This window comes from Chiloscyllium punctatum, chromosome 15 (assembly GCF_047496795.1).
Source record: "Chiloscyllium punctatum isolate Juve2018m chromosome 15, sChiPun1.3, whole genome shotgun sequence".
Taxonomy (NCBI): Eukaryota; Metazoa; Chordata; class Chondrichthyes; order Orectolobiformes; family Hemiscylliidae; genus Chiloscyllium; species Chiloscyllium punctatum.
Window position 1 is genome coordinate 29,055,580 of NC_092753.1, and position 21,871 is coordinate 29,077,450.

Sequence of the window (21,871 nt, forward strand, 5' to 3'; positions counted from 1 at the left end):
TGTACATAATAACCAGCTGCCATGAACAATTTTGTTGAGTTTTTTTAATGCACAGTACTTATGTTATGAGGGATAGCATAAATATTGCACGTTAGGTAAAATATCCTGCTGGAGGCAACATTCATAGCTGTGCATTTTTAAGAAGCTTTGTAAAGGGAAAGTGAAATAACTGCACAGAGGCTGGTATCCCGTCACCAAGTCACCCTTTATTTAAGTGCGCACAGTATATTGGCTTTGGCCAGCCAGCTCACAGTTAGTCCTTGAAGTGAGCAGTCTCTGAATCCCCTGTTTAATTATGTCAGCCAAGGCTCCCTGATTGGCTCAGGTTAACAAGCCCAATCAGGCTTTTGGGGTGTTGTTTCTGAGATAGGTAGGACCATAGCCTTGAAGGGGTTTGAATCCAAGGTTGGGAATTTCCAAATTGAGGTGTTGGTGAATCAGAAGTCAGAAAAGACAGGGGTGAAGACTTGCTGTCCATTGAATCTCGAGAAACCTGGAAATATTCCCAGCTTCCCATGCCCATATTGGGAGAAAGTGCCAACAAAGATGGGGTCTTGGTCTGGGGTGGGAGGTGTAGTGCTCACTGTAATTCAAACAGCCATATTTGGGGACAGCCACAGGAGCTGCCATTTGCCAAGGCAAGCTGTTTACTATGTCACCTCAGTGATGTGGGACTTCATTCCAATTTCAATTTAAGACCTAAGGCCCAATAGTCCTCACTCTCACATTTGGTCAACCCCAGATTTTCCCAATGTCATCTTATGACCTCCATGATCTATCCACTCCACCATAGTGCCTCACAAAGTCCCTCTGATACTTCCATTCCCAATTACCCATTATATGTAAAACATTAGCGATCTAGACAAAGGAACTGAAGGCAGTAATATTAAGTTTGTAGGTGACACAACTATAGGTGCAGGGACATGTAGTGCTGCAGAAGCAGGAGGGCTGCAGAAAGACTTGGACAGACTAGGAGATAGGACAAAGGAGTGGCAGATGTAATACAATGTGAGAAATTATAAGGGTTTGCATTCGGTAGCAAGAATCGAGATGGAGACCATTTTCTAAACAGGGAAAGACTTCAGAAATCTGAAAAACAAAGGGATTAGCAGTCCGAGCTCAGAACCTTCTTAACATTAACATGCAGGTTCAGTTGGTTGATATTCATTTCAAGAGGACTAGAATTCAAGAACAGAGATCTACTGCTGAGGCTGTATAAGCCGGGTTCAATTCCCGCCTCAGGCGACTGACTGTGTGGAGTTTGCACGTTCTCCCCGTGTCTGCGTGGGTTTCCTCCGGGTGCTCCGGTTTCCTCCCACAGTCCAAAGATGTGCAGGTTAGGTGAATTGGTCATGCTAAATTGCCTGTAGTGTTAGGTAAGGGGTAGATGTAGATGTAGGGGTATGGGTGGGTATGTAGGGGTATGGGTGGGTTACGCTTCGGCGGGGTGGTGTGGACTTGTTGGGCCGAAGGGCCTGTTTCCACACTGTAAGTAATCTAATCTAAGACTTTGGTCAGACTCCACTTGGAATATTGTGAGCAGTTTTGGGCCCCATACTGAAGGAAGAATGTGCAAGCATTGGAGAGGGTCAAAAACAGGTTCACAAGGATGATCCTCGGGAAGAAGGGCTTGACTAATGAGGGACAGTTCAGCACTCTAATTATATACTCAGTGGAGTTTAGAAGGATGTGGAAGGTCTCATTAATACTTACAAAATACTAAGAGACCTAGATAGATTGGATGTGGAGAAGGTACTTCCACTAGAAGGAGAGACAAGGACCAGGGGCATTCCCTCACAGTGACGGGATGGCCCTTTAGAACAGAGATAAGGGACAATTTCTTCAACCAGATGGTGGTTAATCTGTGGAACTCATTGTCGTAGAAGACTGTGGAGGCCAAGTCATTGAGTGTATTTAAGTGAGAGGTAGTTAGGCTCTTCATTAGTAATGGGCTCCAGGGTTAGGGGGAGAAGGCAAGAGCATGGGGTTGAGAAACATATCAGTTGTGATTGAATGGCAGAACAGACTTGATTGGCCAAATGGCCTAATTTTGCTTCTGTATCTCATGGTGTTACAGAAAATCAATGAGTCCTACAGTGATTAAAGGATATGAGTTTTTTTTTTAAATGCTTCAAGGGTGGTAGTAGATTGTTAATGTAAAAATTGCAGCTCAAGAACTTAACCACCTCAAGTAGATTTTTTCTCATGGGCAAGTGAATTTCCTTTAGCACATTTTAGCTTAGTTTTTTGTTTAAGAAGATAGGATGGCATGGTGGCTCAGTGGTTAGCCACTGCTGCCTCACAGCTCCAGGGACCCGGGTTCAATTAGGCGACTGTCTGTGTGGAGTTTGCACATTCTCCCCATGTCTGCATGGGTTTCCTCCCGGTGTTCTAGTTCAAAAATGTGCAAATCAGGTGAATTGGTCATGCTAAAAAATGCCCATAGTGTGTACGTTAGGTGCATTAGTCAGGGGGAATGTAGGGGAGTGGGTTTGGGTGGGTTGCTCTTCGGAGAGTTGGAGTGGACTTGTTGGGCCTAATGGCCTGTTTCCACACTGTAGGGATTCTATGACATTAGGAATGCTAAAGAGGGATAGCTATTTTCAAAATATTTCAGGAAAATATAAACTGAGCTTCAATGATAAATTCATGATTCAAAAACAAGGAGAGATAAATCAAGTTTAGGCTCTGGAACGTGCACAGCCATTTCAGATTAAATGAGTTTAACACTGAGGCGGTAACCATGCGAAATGGATAACCCAGGAACACAATAAACACTGAACATGAAGAAGGATTTAAGGGAGATGCAGATTGGTATTTGCCAGTGATTGTACAGTATTAAGTTTTTAGACCAGTCAGATGAATTGCAGAGTATTTTTTTTATATTCCTGTGCTCCTACCAGAGCAAGTACTACTCAGGGCTGAGGTATGAGGGCTCCACTGGTTACAAGGTATAAATTTCCAAAGGACAGAAATATATGTGATACAAACACTTTGTAGAATGTAGAGATACTAAAGAGCAAAAAGGAAAGAATTTGTACTCATATACCACTTTTCATGACCTTGGGAGATCTCAAAGACCTTCACAGGCAAGTTAAATACGTTTAAAGTGTGTGTATTATTGCAACAAGCACAGTAATTGATGCACATTAAGATCCCCAAAACAATAAAAAGACAATCCATTATGATATCATCTGTTCTTGTGATGTTAGTTGAAGTATAGGTTAAGGCTAGGTCATTGGGGTGCAGGAGATGTGCTAATCACCATGTTGCAAACAAAATGGCACCCTTTACCCCACAGCTCAGGCTAGCGTGACTGCTTCAGCATATGTAAATACAGAGCTTACTGCCATTATCATGGACTCAGTGCAATATTAGTTTTCCCTGAGACAGCAAATATCATCAAAGACTACAAATCATGAAAATTGGAGGCCTTGAACAGCCTCCGAGAAGACAAACGAGTAACATACTAGAATCTAGAATCAAGATCTGTGCTGCTCCTTACTGTACGTTGAAGGAACCAATCACTATTCCCAACTTCCTCCCCATCACTGCTGCTCCTAATTCCTCAATCCCCCTATCATTGCTCCAATCCTGGCCTTGAACCCAATTATGGACTCCAGGACTCCCAGTTCTAAATCATGAGGTGTCTCAGTTTGGGAGAAGATTTGTAGCTCGGGTGCTCGTTGTTGTGGTTCTGTTCGCCGAGCTGGGAATTTGTGTTGCAGACGTTTTGTCCCCTGCCTAGGTGACATCCTCAGTGCTTGGGAGCCTCCTGTGAAGCGCTTCTGTGATGTTTCCTCCGGCATTTATAGTGGTTTGTCTCTGCCGCTTCCGGTTGTCAGTTCCAGCTGTCCACTGCAGCGGCCGGAATATTGGGTCCAGATCAATGTGCTTATTGATTGAATCTGTGGTTGAGTACCATGCCTCTAGGAATTCCCTGGCTGTTCTCTGTTTGGCTTGTCCTATAATAGTAGTGTTGTCCCAGTCGAATTCATATTGCTTGTCATCTGAATGTGTGGCTATGAAGGATAGCTGGTCGTGTTGATATTGAACAATATTAAAATATAGTTTGTATTGAAACAAACTCACATGCTGATGCATTTTCAGTGTAAATCCTCATCACCACATTAAAAAAAACAATAATTTAAGTTGTCAGTTTTTCTGGAAGCTATCATTCTGGCCTTTTATTCAAAAAAAGAAAATGTGGTTTGTAACCCACATTCCCCATTTGTAATATCAGGAAAACAAAGCTTCATATAGGCACAGCAGGAGAAATTCTCCACAAAATGACTGCTCCCTATCTCTACCCAGCAATTTAAAGCATGAATCACAGCAAAATAATGATTGAAAGCTACCAGTCAAGGTATTGCAGTTACTTTCATAACATTCAAGTGTGCATCATAGAATCCCTACAAGTGCAGAAACAGGCCATTCAGCCATTAATTTTGCACCAACCTTCCAAAGAGCATCCCACCCAGACCCAACCCCCCAACCCCCCTCCCCCCCACCCCCCCACCCCCACCCTATCCTCATAACCCTGCATAAACCATGACTCGTCCACCTAACCAGCACATCTTTGGACAATGGGAGGAAACCAGAGCACCCAATGGAAACCCACGCAGACACAGGGAGAGCATGCAAACTCCAGACGGACAGTCACCCAAATCAAACCTGGGTCCTTGGACCTGAGAGGCAGCAGTGCTAACCACTAAGTTAGAACAGTATTAGAATTTAGTATAATATTTAGATTCAAACAGTTCCCCACCATTATTATGATAGATCTGACAATATATGGGGCAAGGAAAAATGAAGAATAAATTAGGTTACCTGAAGAACAAAAATAAACACTTTAAAGAACAGAAGCTATAAAGTGCACATCATTTTGAATGTTATGGTCAATGAACAGAATACCTAACAGGCTTTTAAATGCTAGAAAATAAAAGGTAGTACATTTTCATAGCTCAGTCAAGGCAGGTACATTTTTAACTTGTCTACTATCAGCACTTTTCTGGCAATGCAAAGATGGAAAATATAAGTCCTGATTGTCTATCAATCCTCCCTAATATTTCCCTGATGTGCAATAGACCAGAGATTCACATCAGAGGTGAATCCTAAAGTATAGATTTTACCCAAATACCACAAAACCTCAGCATTAGGATCTGTTTGAACTTTTCAGTATTCCCTTTTCAGTAGTCAACTCAGCACCGGAGAGTGGATTAGTTGCTTGTTGTTCACCTCACCACCAGAAAACTGGGTGGGTTTAAGATGTGTTTGAGATTTTTGCTTTTTAATTTCCACCCAACCCAAGCCACCCAGCTTAAGATTACCTATTGGGCATCTTATTTGACTGAATAGAAATCTGATTTTGTTTTCTGATGGCTAGCGAAATCACACCATGTTGTGTATGTTCCTCAATAGGGAGAAAAAATAAAATCACTGGGGTGGCAACTCAACCTCAATGAATGAAGCTCATAAAAGGGTAAAAGCTTTCAAGAAAAAATGTCTGCTCTGAGACACTAACAGTGAATGCAGTTAGCAAGAGAAGAATTGCATTGGGCCCAAACCCAACAGATCTATCAATTTATGTGTGACTCAAGCAAAGAGCTGAAGCAAATTTGAACCCAGTTGATGGTTGAGAATTCACTTGATTAATTGATAAAAGGAGTCAAGAAGGTGAAACATTTTGTCTTACAATTCTGATTGACAGTTAACTGTTCTGGCTGCACCTCCATGCCATTGATAGCTCAACCAATTAGCATGCTTTTCTCATGCAGTATCAAAGACTGTCATTTTTCTCAAGTCTGTTTATTATGTCTGGCTCAGATGATTCACTTAAAAAATGGTAGCAAATGAGTCTGAATCATTTGTATTTGAATACATTATTAGTCATTGTTTCAAACTTCTTTAAAAAATCACTGAGATCAAAAATGGAAATGTTATGCATTGATACAACTAGCTTTAATTGAAGGCACATTTACACAACACAAACACCATTCTTCTTGTATAATAACGACACTGAAGACTTGTACTCCACAACTAGCCAAACTGCTTACCAACTGCTTTGATTTGGCAATGTTAATAATCAGGTCTTTTATTGTTTCCACTGTTAGGAAAAACACAGTATCAATCGAAATAAAACCTCTAACAGTACCTTGCTCGAAAAGATAGTAGTGGACACCCAGTAACCTACACTACAGGTGACATCTGTTCACATTTGCACCTGGCATGGCTTTGCTTCCAGAGGGTCCTCCAAAAATTGGATGTATTCATTCTGCCCTGGCTACATAATAAGGCTGTTTGTAAGGATAGGTACATCTCAAGAGAGATCATTGCAATGCAAGTGTCATCTGGCTACTTTCAGTAAACGACATTGAATAGAGAGTTAATGCAAACGTCAATACTTAACAGTATTGTTCAATGTTATTAAGGAAATAGAAAGAACTTGCAGTTACTTAATAACTAGTTACATCATGAAACGGTATTTTACCAGAGCCAATGGATTAACATTGAAGCATAATCACTGTTGTTAAACATGCAACATACCAGCAAATGAGTACATATTAATTGAAGGTGAATATGTGGCCAGGTGCTGAATAACCAAAATTACAACACCAATAGAGTTATAGTTACCCATTACAAAATAAACTTTTTTGTTGATTTGTTCTTGGAAGGTTAGCATTGCTGGCAGGATCAGCATTTAGTCTGATCTACAGCTGAACAGCAAACTCGTTATAAACTGATGGCAAGCTAAATACTATGATGATCATTGCAGGAGATATGGGGCTGCCTTTTCCTTAGGATGGTGGTTTCAGCAGAATGGCCATCATGATCAGCAGTTGGGTGAGGGGTGAGGGCAGGGTGGGAGCTGGTAAATAGGCCTCACCCTATCATGTTCCTGCCATTTCTGTGGAGATGGAAGACAAAAGTTCATCCCCAGGGAATAATACATTAAATGAACTATCTAACCATAACAGTTGAAGGAACTGGAATAGATTTGATGATTAGTTGCTCTCATGCAATAAGAGTACAATTCAAAGATTGAAGAATGATGGCCATGACCTGCTCTCCATTCAGCTTAATGGAAGTGAGATTGTGCAGTGCAGGCACCTAATATCCAAAATTTGCTATTCGCTTGGATTACAAGGTCACAGTGTTAATTTTGAAAAACTCTTCCAGTTTTAATAGAGATTGTTTAATTGTACAGCAGGAGACATGCACTAAAGGAGTAATTTTGCTTCTGGGAAGCTAAGAATTTGACTGGTAATGATGAATGGCAGCAGCAGCAATGAAGATTTGCTCTGTTTGATGTTACTACCTGTATTGCTCTAAAACAATGGATTTATTATTTTGTTCTAACCACAGTAGTGTTAATGATTTAGTGACACCACCTGACCACATTACTTTTTACCCTCAAACCATAAGTTCCCCTTAATGGACGCCATTATTCTGAAAGTAACTCATACCCACCTGTATTATAATGCTTTGTACAATATTTTAGTTCCTTTTCATCCTTGAGAAGAAACTGTGGAAGGGTCAGTCCTTCTGCAACCTGCACAGGTTCTCCATCCAGCCACTCAAAAATCAGATCATTCATTGTGTATCCAACTGCAGGCCAACACAAAGGAATCAATGGGAGTTTTTATTGAATCAGCAAAAGACATTTCATGAAACAGATGGCTGAAGCATACTAAAAGATATAAAGAAAAGTGATGGAAATGAAGACTGGCTTACTGAAGCTTTATCTTCGTCCGATGAAGATGTGTTTTCAAGGATATGAACCATGGACGATGTGCAGGATGTTGGGTATGGTCAAGGGTATAATGGAAATGGTCGGAGACAGATGTAAGCCAAGCATTCCAGTCATCTAATGAAGATGAAGAAAAGCAACTGTATTGGCTTTTATTTGAAATGTTACAAATCAAGGACAATAGCACATTGGACTGAAGATTATATGCATGATGTTAAATTAAGATAATAGCACATTTAAGAACGTATATGATTATTCGAAAGTTTTAGTAATTTGTTGTTGGTAGAGATGCAATAACAGTTACCGACTTGTATACATGCTCATGGATTCCAATTACTTACAGCTCTCCAATTGCATCGCACATGTCTGCACATCCATTGGAAAATTTTTCAAATCCATTGGACAGGATAACGTTAGCGTCAGTCTGAGAAAAATAGGCAGCACATCAGGTAATGAGTTGCCTACAGAAGACCGAAAAATGCATTGATCTGGAAGTATCTTCTTTCTTGTCTTCTTTGTCATGGTGGATTTATACACTTCAATTATTGACACAAAGGAATTAATTTTGCAAGGTTTCCGTACTCATGTGGAATCTTTTGAAATGGGACTGGTCAACAGGGACAGTTCTTGGTATTGTTGACTCTGCCATTAATAAGATTCCATGACAGTATTGGAACTTACAAAATTAGGCCTATTTTTACACAAAGTCCAGCTTCTGCTTTTAGCTTTGCCTCCCATGGTGTAGAGACATTAATTATCCTAATCTGTGTCAGGCTTTGTGATTGGAGTCACTGTTTCACTTTTGTGACCTGGATCCATCTCCACACAGATGGGTGTGAGGGTAAGCTGCCCTCGGTGCAACACATTTGATTTAATTTCAACGCAGTTCTTGAAGGAGATGAGATCATGCTGCAGAATTGCTTCTTATTTAAGGGAATTTTTTGTTAATGTCCAGGAAAGGACTGCACATTATTTTCATTGCACTGACAGATCACACAAACAAATAAGACATTTGTGGTTCTTTACGACATTTTAGTGCAAAGATTTGCTGAATGTGGAAAACTGCTTTGCCACAGAAGTTATCTTTTTCATAAAGACTGTACTTGATTATAATGCAATTTTACACCCAGAGGTCAGAAGGCAGTCGCTCTGAGAAAAGGAACATCATGCTGTCTAATAATGCAACGTGATCGAATTTAACTGCTGTTAGAGAGCAGGCGGACAGTAGCAGGCCAAGCAGAACTGACTGACCTTGTCAGCAGGAGGCCTCAAGCTGTGGAGAAACTTGATTCTCTTTGCAATTCTGCAAGCCAGCAGCCCACTGGCTCCTTCAACATTAGCTGCTCTGATAAGGGGGAGGTAATGGCCGAGTGGTATTGTAGTGGCCTATTAATTCAGTGACCCAGGTAATATTCTGGGGACCCGGGTTCAAATCCTGCCATGACAGATGGTGAAACTTGAGGTCAATAAAAATCTGCAATGAAGAGTCTAATGATGACTGTGGAAACTGTTGTTGATTATCAAGGAAAAATCCATTTTGACTGATGGAAAGAACTGTCATCCATACCCGGTCTGGCTTATATGTGACTCCAAACCCAGAGCAATGCAGTTGACTCTTAAACTGCCCTTTGGGAAATAAATGCTAGCTATAGCCAGCAACACCCACATCTTGTGAATGAATTTTTAAAAACTGGGCTGCTGGGAGGAGGGGGGAAGTCATTCCAAAGTTGAGTGAGCCTGGACTCGAAGAAACCCAGGTGCACATTTTCAAATCTAGCAATCTTGCAGCTGATACCACGATGGATTTTGGAACCTGTCTTTCCTCATGAAAGTAAAATTCCTCATAAAAGCATTAATTCAAATCAGAATGCCTTAATCCAGTGATTAGGCCATGTGGGAAAATGCGCAGCACTTTAGATTTATCACCATGTCACTTCTAATATTAATTCAGTTCACACACATTCGTTCCTCTTTCGTTCCTCTCTGATCCATCTCCTTACTCTCATTCAGTGCTGTGTGGGTGTCACTGGCTGGGCCAGCAATTACTGCCCAATCCTATTTGCCCTTGAAGGTGGTGGTGAGCTGCCTTCTTTACTGCTGTAGGTATACCCACATGCCCTTAGGGAAGGAATTCCAGGAATTTGACCCAGTGACAGTGAAGGAATGGTGATATATTTCCAAGTTTGGACAGTGAGTAGCTGGAGAGGAACTTGCAGATGACAGTGCCACAGGCACTTAAATGCCCTTGTCCTTCTAAATGGCAGTGGTTGTGTGGAAGGTGCCATTTCTTGGTGAATTTCGGTAGAGCATTTTGTAATTGGCACACTTTGCTGCTACTAAGCTACTAAGTGGAGTGAATGAATGTTTTTGGATGTAATGCCAGAAAAGTAGGCTGCTTTCTCCTCAATGGTATCAAGCCTTTTGAGTGTTTTTGGAGCTTCATTCATCCAGGTAAATGTGCAGTATTCATCATACCACTGACTTTAGGTGACAGAGAAGTTAGAAGGTGAGTTACTCACTGCAGGATTCTTAGTGTCTGACCTATTCTTGTGCCACAATATTTGTATATCTTGCCCAATTCTGGTCTACAGTAATCTTTGGGATGTTGATTATGGGGGCTTTCAGTGCTACTGAACGTCAAAGGGCATTGGTTAGATTATCTTTTGTTGCATGTGATGATTGCCTGGCACTTGTGTGGTGGGAAAATTACTTGCCACTTCACAGCCTAAACTAGGATATTGTCCAGGTTGTACTGCTCTTGAACATGGACTTCCTCAGTATGTGAGGAGTGCTGAATAGTGCTGAACATTGTACAATTATCAGCAAATGTCCCTACTTCTGATTTTATGATGGAGGGCATCATTAGTGAATGAGCTGAATGAGTTTAAAATAGAATACTATCCTGAGGAACTCTTGCAGAAACATCCTGAAACTGAGAACACTGATCTGGATACTTAAATATGCCTCTCACCAAGTTTGGGCTCACAACTGATTCTGAGCCAAACTTCATTTGTCAGACAAGAGCAGAATAGTGTTAGCCCTTAGCATAGTGCAAAGGGTAGTATTCTGATTTTAGGGTCACAAGTTCAGTAGGCTTTAATGCTCTTTAGAGGCCAGTTTTAAAGAAATAGTACTTGGGCAATGAGTTAGTTCCAAGCCATTTTGTTCCATTTAATTGTGGCACGATGACTTAGTGATGAGCACCACTACCTCACAGTGCCAGGGACCCAGGTTCGATTCTACCTTTGGACAACTATCTGCGTGGAGTTTGCATGTTCTCCTCATATATGCGTGGGTTTCCTCTATCGGCTAAATTGCCCAGAGTGTTGAGGGACATGCAGGCTAGGTGGATTAGCCATGGGAAATGCAGGGTTACAGGGATGGGGTGGGTCAAGGTAGGATGCTCCCTGGAGATTCAGTGCACACTCAATGCGTCAAATGGCCTGTTTCCACATTTCTATTCTACTGGGACATTACATAAGTATGATTGATTGTCAGTGGTATGAGCATATTAGAAAACTCTAAAGACCAGAAAAAGGAATATATGTTCATTTTGCCATTGCAGACCCCTTATTTTCAGCACATTTTAGCAAAGACTCTTTATCCAACATGCTAGCTTGTCTTTGCAGAAGATGTTGGGTCTATTATATATCAAATATTTTCCATAAATATCTGAGATAAATATATGTGGCCCACTCCTCCACACTTTGTACCAGAAGAAGTAGAAAATTCACTGGGCAAGTCTTATTTTTAAAAAAAAGTCCCACATTTTCATTATCGCTTGAAAGAATTTACAAGAAAACACAACAAACTGGAAACAAACAAAAGACATTCAAAGGTGGCAATTATTCAATGAAAACACTGACTCTTTTTCTGGTACTTACTGTCAAGCTCTGTTATAGCTTAGTGTAGCCGAATGAGATTCAAACAATACCATGTCATTTTCTGTATTCAGGGAAGCAGATGTTGGCCCTACAGCCTTATCTTGTCCACTGGTAAAATATTTTGTACTGATATTCATTAGAACTAAGGCAAATGAGTAGAGCTTATCCATAACTCTATTCTCACTCACCAATTCTGGCTCTCTGTCCACCAATGCTGCAGTTTAAAAATGTTAAATTCCTGCTTGGATACCCACCTCCCTATCTCTGTAACTTCCTCTACGCACCAGCCCTCTGAAGTCTCTGCACTCCTACAAATTTTGGACTTTTCACATCCTCTATTTTAATTGCCCACCATTGACGAGCATATCTTAAACTGTTTTGGCTCAAAGATCAAGAATTCATTTGCTAAGCCTATATGTCTCATTCTCCCTTCTTACTCCTAAAAAAACCTCCTTAAAGCTCTCACTTTGACAATGCCTTTAGTCACATGTCCTAGTATGTACTTTCATGGCTCAATGTCAAGCTCACTTGATGACATTCATAGAGTCTTAGAGTCATAGAGATGCACAGCATGGAAACAGACTCTTTGGCCCAACTCATCCATGTTGATCAGATATCTTAAATTATCTAGTGCCACTTGCCATATCCTATATCCCTCTAAATCCTTCCTATTCATAAAGCCATCCAGATGCCTTTTAAATGTTATAATTGTACCAGCCTCCACCACTTCCTCTGGCAGCTCATTCTATACACGTACCATGCTCTGTGTGAAAAAGTTGCCTCTTAGGTCCCTTTTATACTTTTCCCTTCTCACCCTAAACCTATGCTCTCTAGTTCTGGACTCCCCCACCCAGTGAAAAGGCCTTGACTATTTACCCTATCAATGCCCCTCATGATTTTATAAACCTCTATAAGGTCACCCCTCAGCCTCCGACGCTTCAGGAAAAACAGCCCCAGCCTGTTCAGCCTCTCCCTATAGCTCAAACCTTCCAACCCTGGCAATATCCTTGTAAACCTTTTCTGAACCCTTTCAGGTTGATAGTTTGGAATGACTTGCTACATCTAAGGCACATATTTGAGTAAGTTGTTTTTAATTTAGACATGGCTTAAATAGTATTTTTTGAAAAGAGAAATATGCTTCTTCCGAGCAAATGTAAATGCTACTGAGTGAAAGATCTGCAAGGAAGAAACATCATTTTTGGCTTCCTTTTTTTTGGTTTTCCACCTCCTATTCACTGCAGTCACTGATGTTGCAATATAACTGAATGGGTGCCAGGAAATCCTTGACACTTCACTCATGCCCATTTCTCACAGGTGAAGTTACAGCAAGAGGGCATAGGTTCAGGTTGAGACAGGAAAATTTAAAAGGGACCTAAGGGGCAACCTTTTCACACAGAGAGTGATGTGTGTATGGAATGAGCTGCCAGAGGAAGTGGGGGAGGCTGGTACAATTACAGCATTTAAAAGGCATCTGGATGGGTATATGAATAGGAAGGATTTAGAGGGATATGGGCCAAGTGCTGGCAAATGGGACTACATTGGGATTAGGCATGCACAAGTTGGACCCAGGCATCTGTTTCCATGCTGCACTTCTCTAAAACTCTATGACTCAATAGCTCTGTGGTCAGAAAAGACATTACTCAGTTTTCAGCTTCAAATAACACCCATACTCATCCCAGCAATTGCCACGGACTACAATTAGGAAGTGAGGTCTCTGACTGCTCTTTCCCTTCACTGGTATCTCTTAGAAACCCACCACTTCAACTGAGAAGAGCAAATTCATTGCAGACCAGGGAACCTGGGAGCCTCCTAATCTGCATGGAATAGTACTCGAAAATGCAATGTTTTTATTCACTGAGCCTTTTGGAGGAAGTTGTATAAGCAGTAATCCAAAAGATAATTAAGTGTGAAAGGATATAACACAGACTACATTGAATGTGCTTATAGTCAGAATTTATCTAAACATCAGTCAAGAACTAATTTCTCAAAATTATGTTTTCATGTTCGTCTGTCAATGAATATAACAAATTTAGAATCGTATTATTAGAACAGAACTATCAATGTGTTTCATGTGCTGTTAAGACTGGTTTGAGATCATTACTGTTTGGAGAAGCAGAGGTTTGAGAGATCCAAATAATATTGCTGGCAGTTTTGTCAAGAAAATGAAGTTTTTCACATCCTAATAAACATGAAATGTTAATGTCTTTGGTAGGTTCTCTTAAGATAGTTCAAACTGCAAGTCCAGAGCTATTCTGGAGGTCCCTTGTACAACTTGACTAAAGTTAATTTGGAAAATTGCATGCACATGTTCTTAAGTTAATATTGACACAAATTGAAATTGCTTTACCTCACCAAACAATGCATAGCAGAACCAATGATGCACACTGTGGCTTTATACAGTGAAAAATGATTAATCCATAGATTATAGATACACACCTCCTTGGCGTAACAATAGCAATACATCTGTTTTATTCATTCATGGACTGCTAGCTAGGCTGGCTAGGCCAGTGTTTACTGCTCGTGCTTAATTGTCCTGGAGAATGTGGTGGTGTGTTATCTTCTTCAACTACTGCAGTTCTTGGGGGATCCTGGGACACACATAGTGCTGTCAGGATGGGGGTATTTCCAGGATTTTGAACTAGCAATAGTGAAAGATTGGCAATATAGTTCCAAGGCAATAGTGGGTGTGGTTTGGAGGGGAACTGGCTCATTCCTATGAATCTACTGCCTTGGCTAGTTTTGGATTTTGAACACACTGTCAAAGAAGCCTTTAGTTTTTGCAGTGCATCTTGTAGATAGTACACACTGCTGGAACTACACATCAATGGTGAAGGGGGTGAATATCAAATGTTGTAGATAGGGAGCTAATCCAGAGGGCTGCTTTGTCTTGCATAGTGTCAAGCTTCTTAAAATTTGTTTGAACTGCACTCATTCCAGTCAGTGAGGAATATTCTACCACACTCCTGAACTGTGGACTGAGAAGAAAGGAGGTGAGTTACTTCAGTAGTGACGATCACTACTGAAGCAACTAAATGAAGCAATAGGTTGGTTGTAGGATAACACCCTGAGGAACTCCTGCAGAGATGTTCTGGAACTGAGATAACTGACTTCCACCCAATCACAATTATCTTCCCTTGCACTAGATATGATGCAACCAGTGCAGAGCTTTCCCCCGAGTCCCATCAATTCCAGTTTTGCTAGGGCTCCTTAATACTATGCGGAAGAACCTCAATTATCTGAAAGAGATGGGTGGGCACTATTTCATTCAGATAATTGATTATTCGGTCAATTGATTCAACGTCTTTCCTCTGGGGCTCAGAGTTTTTGTAAAGTTTGCTTCAGGAGACTAGGAGGCAGCAGCACACTGCACGTGAGACCCCACCCACCCACCCGCCCGCCCTCCAACTCTGTCTGCTCCCACCCTGCCCCCCCCCCCCCCCGCCTGCCCCCACCCCGTCCACTCCCAATCTTATCCAACACCCCCACCTGGCCCCAACCCTGCAGCCCCAACCTGCTCCCCCAGCCTCGCACCCCCATCTATCTCCTGCAATCACCCCCCACCCCTGGGGCAGCCACACATCAACAGTAAGACTGCTGCTGCCAATGTGAGGTAAGTCTCCAAATAGCGAACGTACACACACACACACACACACACCTTTTTGGCAGGTTCCACCCTGTACAGTGTTGGAGGCATTGTCTGGGTGGTTTAGGGTTCACCCGTATGCAGAACTTCAGGGAAAGCATGGTGGGGGGAGAGAGAGAAAGGGCGGGAGGTCAGTCATTTAGAGACGGTGCCTGGACTGTCCAGGACTGTTCTCGGCAGCATTTCAGTGAACCAAGTTCATTTTTAATCATTGTACCTGCAAACAAAAAGATGCGATCAGGGTTGAAACAGATCTTTGATGTAATGTTTCTATCGGGACCTTGAGATCCCCTTCGGATAATCCGAAATTCGGATAATTAATATTCGGATAATTAAGGTTCCTCTGTAATTTGTCAAATGCCACTTTAGTGTGAAGCGTTGTCACTCTATGCTCACTTCTTTTGTCTGTGTTTGGAACAAGTCTGTAATGAGATCAGGAGCTGAGTGGCCCTGGCAGAACTTAAACTGAGCGTCACTGAATAGTTACTGCTGAGCTGGTGCTGCTTGATAGCACTGTTGATGATCCTTTCCACCACTTTATTAGTGATTGACAATAGACAGTTGAGACAGTAATTGGCCGGGTCAATTTGTCCTGCTTTTTGTACATAGGCCACACCTGAGCAATTTTCTACATTGCTGGATATATTTGTATGTTGTTATTGTACTTTTGGAGTACAAGTCTTCAGTGTTATTGTGGGAATGTTGTCAGGATAGTCTTAACTTTGGATGATAGTTTGACACCTCATTTTTAAGTACATCTGATGCTGCTCCTAGCATGTCTGCCTGCATTCTTTTTTGAACCCGAGTTGATTTTGTGAGTTGATGGTAATGCTGGAGTGAGAGATGATGTTGGAGATTGTGGTTGAGGTTGGAGATTGTAGTTGAATACAATGCTGCTGTTGCTGATGGCCTGCAAATGTAGTCCAATATTTCATAAACATGTCATATGGATGTATTGCTTTTGCCTTAGTGGTACATTCAGTGTATCATTGGACTGAATACTAATGAATGCAAAAAGCAGCACAGAATGTCTTCAAGCCTCTGCTATATGTTATGCAACATAATCTCCTCACCAACACTGCTCAAGTAATCTCTTAAAATGAAAAGCATCTAATGACAAACACTGATTAGTAGTTAAATACAAGTAATCTAGCTATCAGTCTGTTTTATGATCGAATACAGGTATACCACTTGGAAATGTTATGCTTGGAATTTGAGGCTTAGTTTACTTTATGGTCTCTGGCTTTGAAATAAAATGCATGTCTATAAAGAAGCCAATATGAACAGATGTGTATTCTGGCAATACTCCAAAATGTAGAAATGTCTGTTACCTGCAAGATATTAACTACTAAGCAGATGCTTCCATTATATATTAACCAAGTAACAGCAATGCAAATTGCTAATGTCAACCAGCTACAATTTCAAGTCATTCTAAGTTATTTCAGGCTTCAATTTCAGAGATTTCTTGACATTCACAGATTTGAATCTAATGACCGAAGTAGAAAATGGTCATTATGTAAAATTCTTTTAAGAGATTTGTTAATGTCACCATCATTAATTTAATGTAAATGGTGGTAAAATCAGGTGACCAAACAATTTTATGAAAACAATGACCTTTCTATGTTCGGGAATCATTTACCACAGTGACATTTAACAACCTGACAGAGGCATGAGCCTCACAAAAAAAGCAACTTTCAATGACATCGAAGCAATTCTCTGGAGATATCAAGGACATTCAACATTTAGTTTTTGATTATTTGGAACAAAAGGAACAGGTTTAACAGAATTTAATGATGTTCTCCAGATTTTGAAAGGAATAATAATAAACTAGTGGACTATTAATATAATTATTTCATTAACGAATCTATGGAAACAAAGCAAGCATGTTCTATTTAGAAATATCAGTATTTGGGAAGCCAATTCTTCATTTCCTGTGACTACAACAACCAGTTTATTCCAGTGAAGACCTCTGCAGTTGGTTAAAGTGAGATTGCATTACCCATCAATAAACCTCCTTTGAATCGATCTTCTGCAGGATTTTGTCCTCTGTGTTCTGTGATCTTACTCCGACTAATTATTGAGCAAACATTCAAACAGCTGAGCATAACAGGATGGTGTGAGTCATTCTAGATTGATTTACCTTGATTTTACATTCTTCTTGATATTAGGTTCTTCCATGGTCTTTCCTCCTACCCTGTCCTTCATCCCTGATTCCTGAAGAATGGTTCTACCTGAAATATCGACTTCTACACCTCCTGATGCTGCCTGCCTCGCTGTGTCCTTCCAGGCTCCTGCCTGTCTACTTTAGATTCCAGCATCTACAGTTGTTTTTGTCTCGAACCCTGTCTCTCACCCCAGATCCAAGACCGTCCAAGATATCTAAGCTCATGTAATTCTGAAGTTGAGTGCATCTCTGATTTTAATAGTTTAATTATTTGTAGCTATATCCTCAGCTGCTTGAGCTGTAAGCTTTGTGATTCCTTTCCTAACCACACCCACCTCCATTGCATGACCTTTCTTGCCTCCTTTAAGAACTTCTTCAAATTCTAACTTTTGACCGAGATTTTGGCCATTTACCCAAAACTGCTTCATGCGATACTCTTTACAAGATTCCCATGGCATATCTTGAGGTGTGTTATTAAGGCAGCATTTAAGTGCGGGTTATTTTTATACTTTCACAATAAAAAAAATGGAAAGGTTTGAGAAATTTTGCTTTCTTTATACCGTCAGTATAGTGGCTTGTATAGTTTGAAATTGTTTGCAATGTCTGTAGAAAATCCTTAGCACTTAAGAGGCTTCTGACAACATAACCTTTGCATCAATAGGGTCCTTCTAGTAACTTCTTTCCCACAAGAGTTTGAAGACATGGTGGGAAAACACTCAGGGCTGCAGTGAAAAGAATAGCAAATACAAAGGAGCATGCTTCTTGAAATATAAAACCCTCAACAGACTCTATAGGCTAGGACAATATACTGGACTTTTAAGAAACTGCAGCAGATATGTGGATGACTAACACTGCTACCACAGCATTGTCTGTTGCAGTCAATGCCACTGTATTCTTCAATTTCTGAAAATCTGCTTTTATCCTGCTTTTCAGGGCAGCACGGTGGCTCAGTGGTTAACATTGCTGCCTCACAGCACCAGGTTCCCAGGTTTGATCCCAGCCTTGGGCAACTGTCTGTGTGGAGTTTGCACAAACTCCCTGTGTCCGCGTGAGTTTCCTCTGGGTGCTCTGGTTTCCTCCCACAGTCCGAAGATGTGCAAGTCAGGTGAATTGGGCATGCTAAGTTGACCACAGTATTAGGTGCATTAGTCAGAGGGAAATGGATCTGGGTGGGTTAATCTCTGGAGAGTTGGTGTGTTGGGCTGAAGGGCCTATTTCCATACTGTAGGGAATCTAATCTAATCATTCAAGCTGCTACAAGTGATAAAATCAACATCAGTCAGTCTGTTGATGTCAGATTTGCTAAAGGAAACAATTTCTTCAAATTTTCGATCAAAATGTGGAAACAGCAAGCCTGCGTTTCAGATTTCACACATTCCCTTGTGTCCCAATGCATTTGGCAGGCTACATTAGATTAATCTACTGCCCTCATGAACAACAACAGCTTCTACTCCATTAAAATACATCTGGTTCATGATCATCAGCAACACTTCATGCAGATTTATGCCTTCTTCCCTGGAGACTGCTAAGATGCTTTTATATTGTGCCAGTCCTTTTTCCCAGACTTGGCCAGTCTCCACTGCCTAATCCTAGCCCTTGCAAAATTAGTGAGAGGTTGGCTATTTTGAAATCACTGACCCTTGGCTCATAATTTCTCGCAGGAACACCGGTTCAATGGCTCTACAATTTGATCCTTGGTTTGAAAAAAGTTACAGTTGCATCAATATCTTCCTACGATAGAGTTTGCTCCATAATTTTGCCCTGCATTGGGAGGAGCACAGGAAGCCACCTTTAGCTTGATGGCCAACAGTGCAGTGATGGCATAGATGATGATAGTTACCTGCAACCAGAACTCTTCAACAGCATCTCATTGAAGAGAGCTTCAGTTGAACAAATCCTATTTTTCTACATTAACAGTTATTTCTACCAATACTCAAGTGGTTTGCATCCAAACAGAGGTCAGCTATATTATTTGTATTATATAACATGTTCTGATTATAATACTGCCCAATATTTGTGTGTGCCTAGGCTTTTAGGCTGATCTGGAGGACAGAAAGCTAGTTGAAGTTCCTATTCACTAGGTCTGGCACCTTGTTCAAGGTGAAGGAATTAGTTAAGGACAAAGCCTGCTAGACATCAGTCTGAATGTCTCTGAACAATCCTGTTGGAAGAGGCCGAGTGTAGCTTCATTATTCGTTGAGGTAACTACAACCTCCATGGATAACTGCAGAGCATCAATAACCTGCAACAGGGCTCTACATAAGTTGATAGCGAGCACCCTTACACTTGCTGAGATGCTACACCAGGATCCCCGTTAGGCAATCTAACATACTTGGTAACTGGTTGATATACAGAAATCATTATTTTTTAAAGGCTCAAGTTCTGAAGTCAACCTCAGCAAACAGAATGAACATATGAATTGGCTTGAGTGAGTTTGTTTTCCTGGGATGTCATTTCCATGATATTAGCTAGTAGGTTTGCTGCTGAGCTGGAACATTTGTTGACAGATGTTTCGTCACCATACTAGGTAATATCATCATACAGCCTCCAGAAGAAGCACTGGTTGTATAGCCCACTTTCTATTTATTGTTGAGGTTTCCTTGGGTTGGTGATGTCATTTCCTATGGTGATGTCATTTCCCATAGTGATGACATTTCCTGTTCTTTTTCTCAGGAGTGGTAATTGGGATCTAGGTCAATGTGTTTGCTGATAGAGTTCCAGTTGGAATGCCATGCCTCTAGGAATTCTCATGCATGACTCTGTTTGGCTTGTCCTAGGATGGATGTGGTGTCCTTCCTCATCTGTATGTAAAGATACTGGTGAGAGTGGGTCATGTCGTTTTGTGGCTAGTTGATGTTCATGTATCCTTGGGGCTAGTTTTCTGCTTGTCTGCCCAATGTAGTGTTTGTTGCAGTTCTTACAATGTATTTTATAAATGACATTAGTTTTGCTTGTTGTTTGTATGCGGTCTTTCAAGTTCATTAGCTGCTATTTTGGTGGTTTGGTGGGTTTGTGGCTACCATGATGCCAACAGGTCTGAGTAGACTGGCAGTCACTTCTGAGATGTTTTTGATGTAGAGCAGAGTGTGTTGTCTGCGTGTTTGGGTTTGTTGCCAAGAAATTGGCGGACTGTGTTCATTGTGTACCCCTTTTTTTTGAATACATTATTTTTCCATCTATGTTTTCCCCTGATTACTTGTGTTCAGTGCCTTATCCAGTGAAAATGCATTGGCTAACTCACTTGCTATGATCTTCCTCAGTAATCTCTCTGCCCCGTTTGTCATGAAATTCGGCCAAAGTAGTGTGGAAACTTCACGAAATAAATATTGGGCAAGTCTGGGAGATATCTGTCAAAGTTACAACTGTAGTGTTCAGGATTAAAAAAAACTCTGAGGAGATTCGACAGCAGGTAGGGCTACTAAGGTTAGGCAGGCAGTCCTATTTCAAGAGTGTTCTCACTATATGCTCCAGGAAATGCAAGATGTCTATTGGGCTTAGAAACAGGGTAAAGCATGAGGGCACTCATATAGCAGCAGGAACAGCAAAGAAATGTGCCACAGGTTATCATGTTGAATGTGTGACTGAGTTAAATAACAAGAGACAACAAGGAAGGATGCTCATACATTTTGTTGTGCTTGGCCTCCAGCCTAATCATGCCAATGCTGTGCATCCTATCTCTGGCAGCTATACTGTAGTAGTGCCCTCTGCTGGTTGCCATGTTGCTAGCAATGTCTTCCATTGCATGGGTGCATGTAAACTGAGACAAGTTCTTGCACCCTGCAAGTTCTTCAGTGTTGTGAGCATTTTCTGAAGAAAGTGTTGATATATTCTAGTATTCAGCTCTGAAGGTCCGAGTTGATTTAAACCTGATGTTTACCTCCCAACTGCCTTCATCAGCTTTGTCATTCTCTTTGATAAATTCTCCTCAGATGCTGCCTGACCTGCTGTGCTTTTCCAGCACCACACTCTCAACATTGTTCCATACCAAGCTCCAAAGCATATTTGTAAAAGCAAGACTGCTCTCATGATTATTTTTAAAATGTGCTGGAAAAACAAAGTTAACATTTTTTGTTTGGTATGACTCTGGAATAAGTATCAAAATGTTAACTCTGTTTCTCTTTCCACAGATACTGCCAGACTTGTTGAATTTCGTCAGCACTTTCTGTTTTTGTTTCATATGTCTAGCATCTGTGGTAAATTTGCATTTATTTCATTGTTCTCATAATGACCTCATGAAAATAATTTCTAAACCACTTCACTTTTGCATTTATAATAATTATTAATGACACTCACTAGGCAAGAATATTAACAAAACAAAAAAACACAAACTCTTTAAAGATTATTACAAAATTATGGTAAAACAACTTGAACAATCTTCCTCCCTAACAACGTTGTGAGTTGTGCCTACACCACATGGACTGCTGCCATTC

At 40.9% G+C, this 21,871-nt stretch overlaps 1 protein-coding gene across 7 annotated transcripts in view; it reads right to left on the minus strand.

Moving 5' to 3' along the window:
* The window catches only part of glra2 (glycine receptor, alpha 2), a 196,422-nt gene that overhangs the window by 81,609 nt on the left and 92,942 nt on the right, over window positions 1-21,871 (minus strand). For all 7 annotated transcript variants that reach the window (XM_072584843.1, XM_072584841.1, XM_072584845.1 and 4 more), the window contains 2 exons: window positions 8,092-8,174; window positions 7,471-7,608 (listed from right to left, as the gene is read on the minus strand). In XM_072584843.1, coding sequence (XP_072440944.1) covers window positions 7,471-7,608; window positions 8,092-8,174 — 221 coding nt within the window. The remainder of the gene's footprint in view (window positions 1-7,470; window positions 7,609-8,091; window positions 8,175-21,871) is intronic.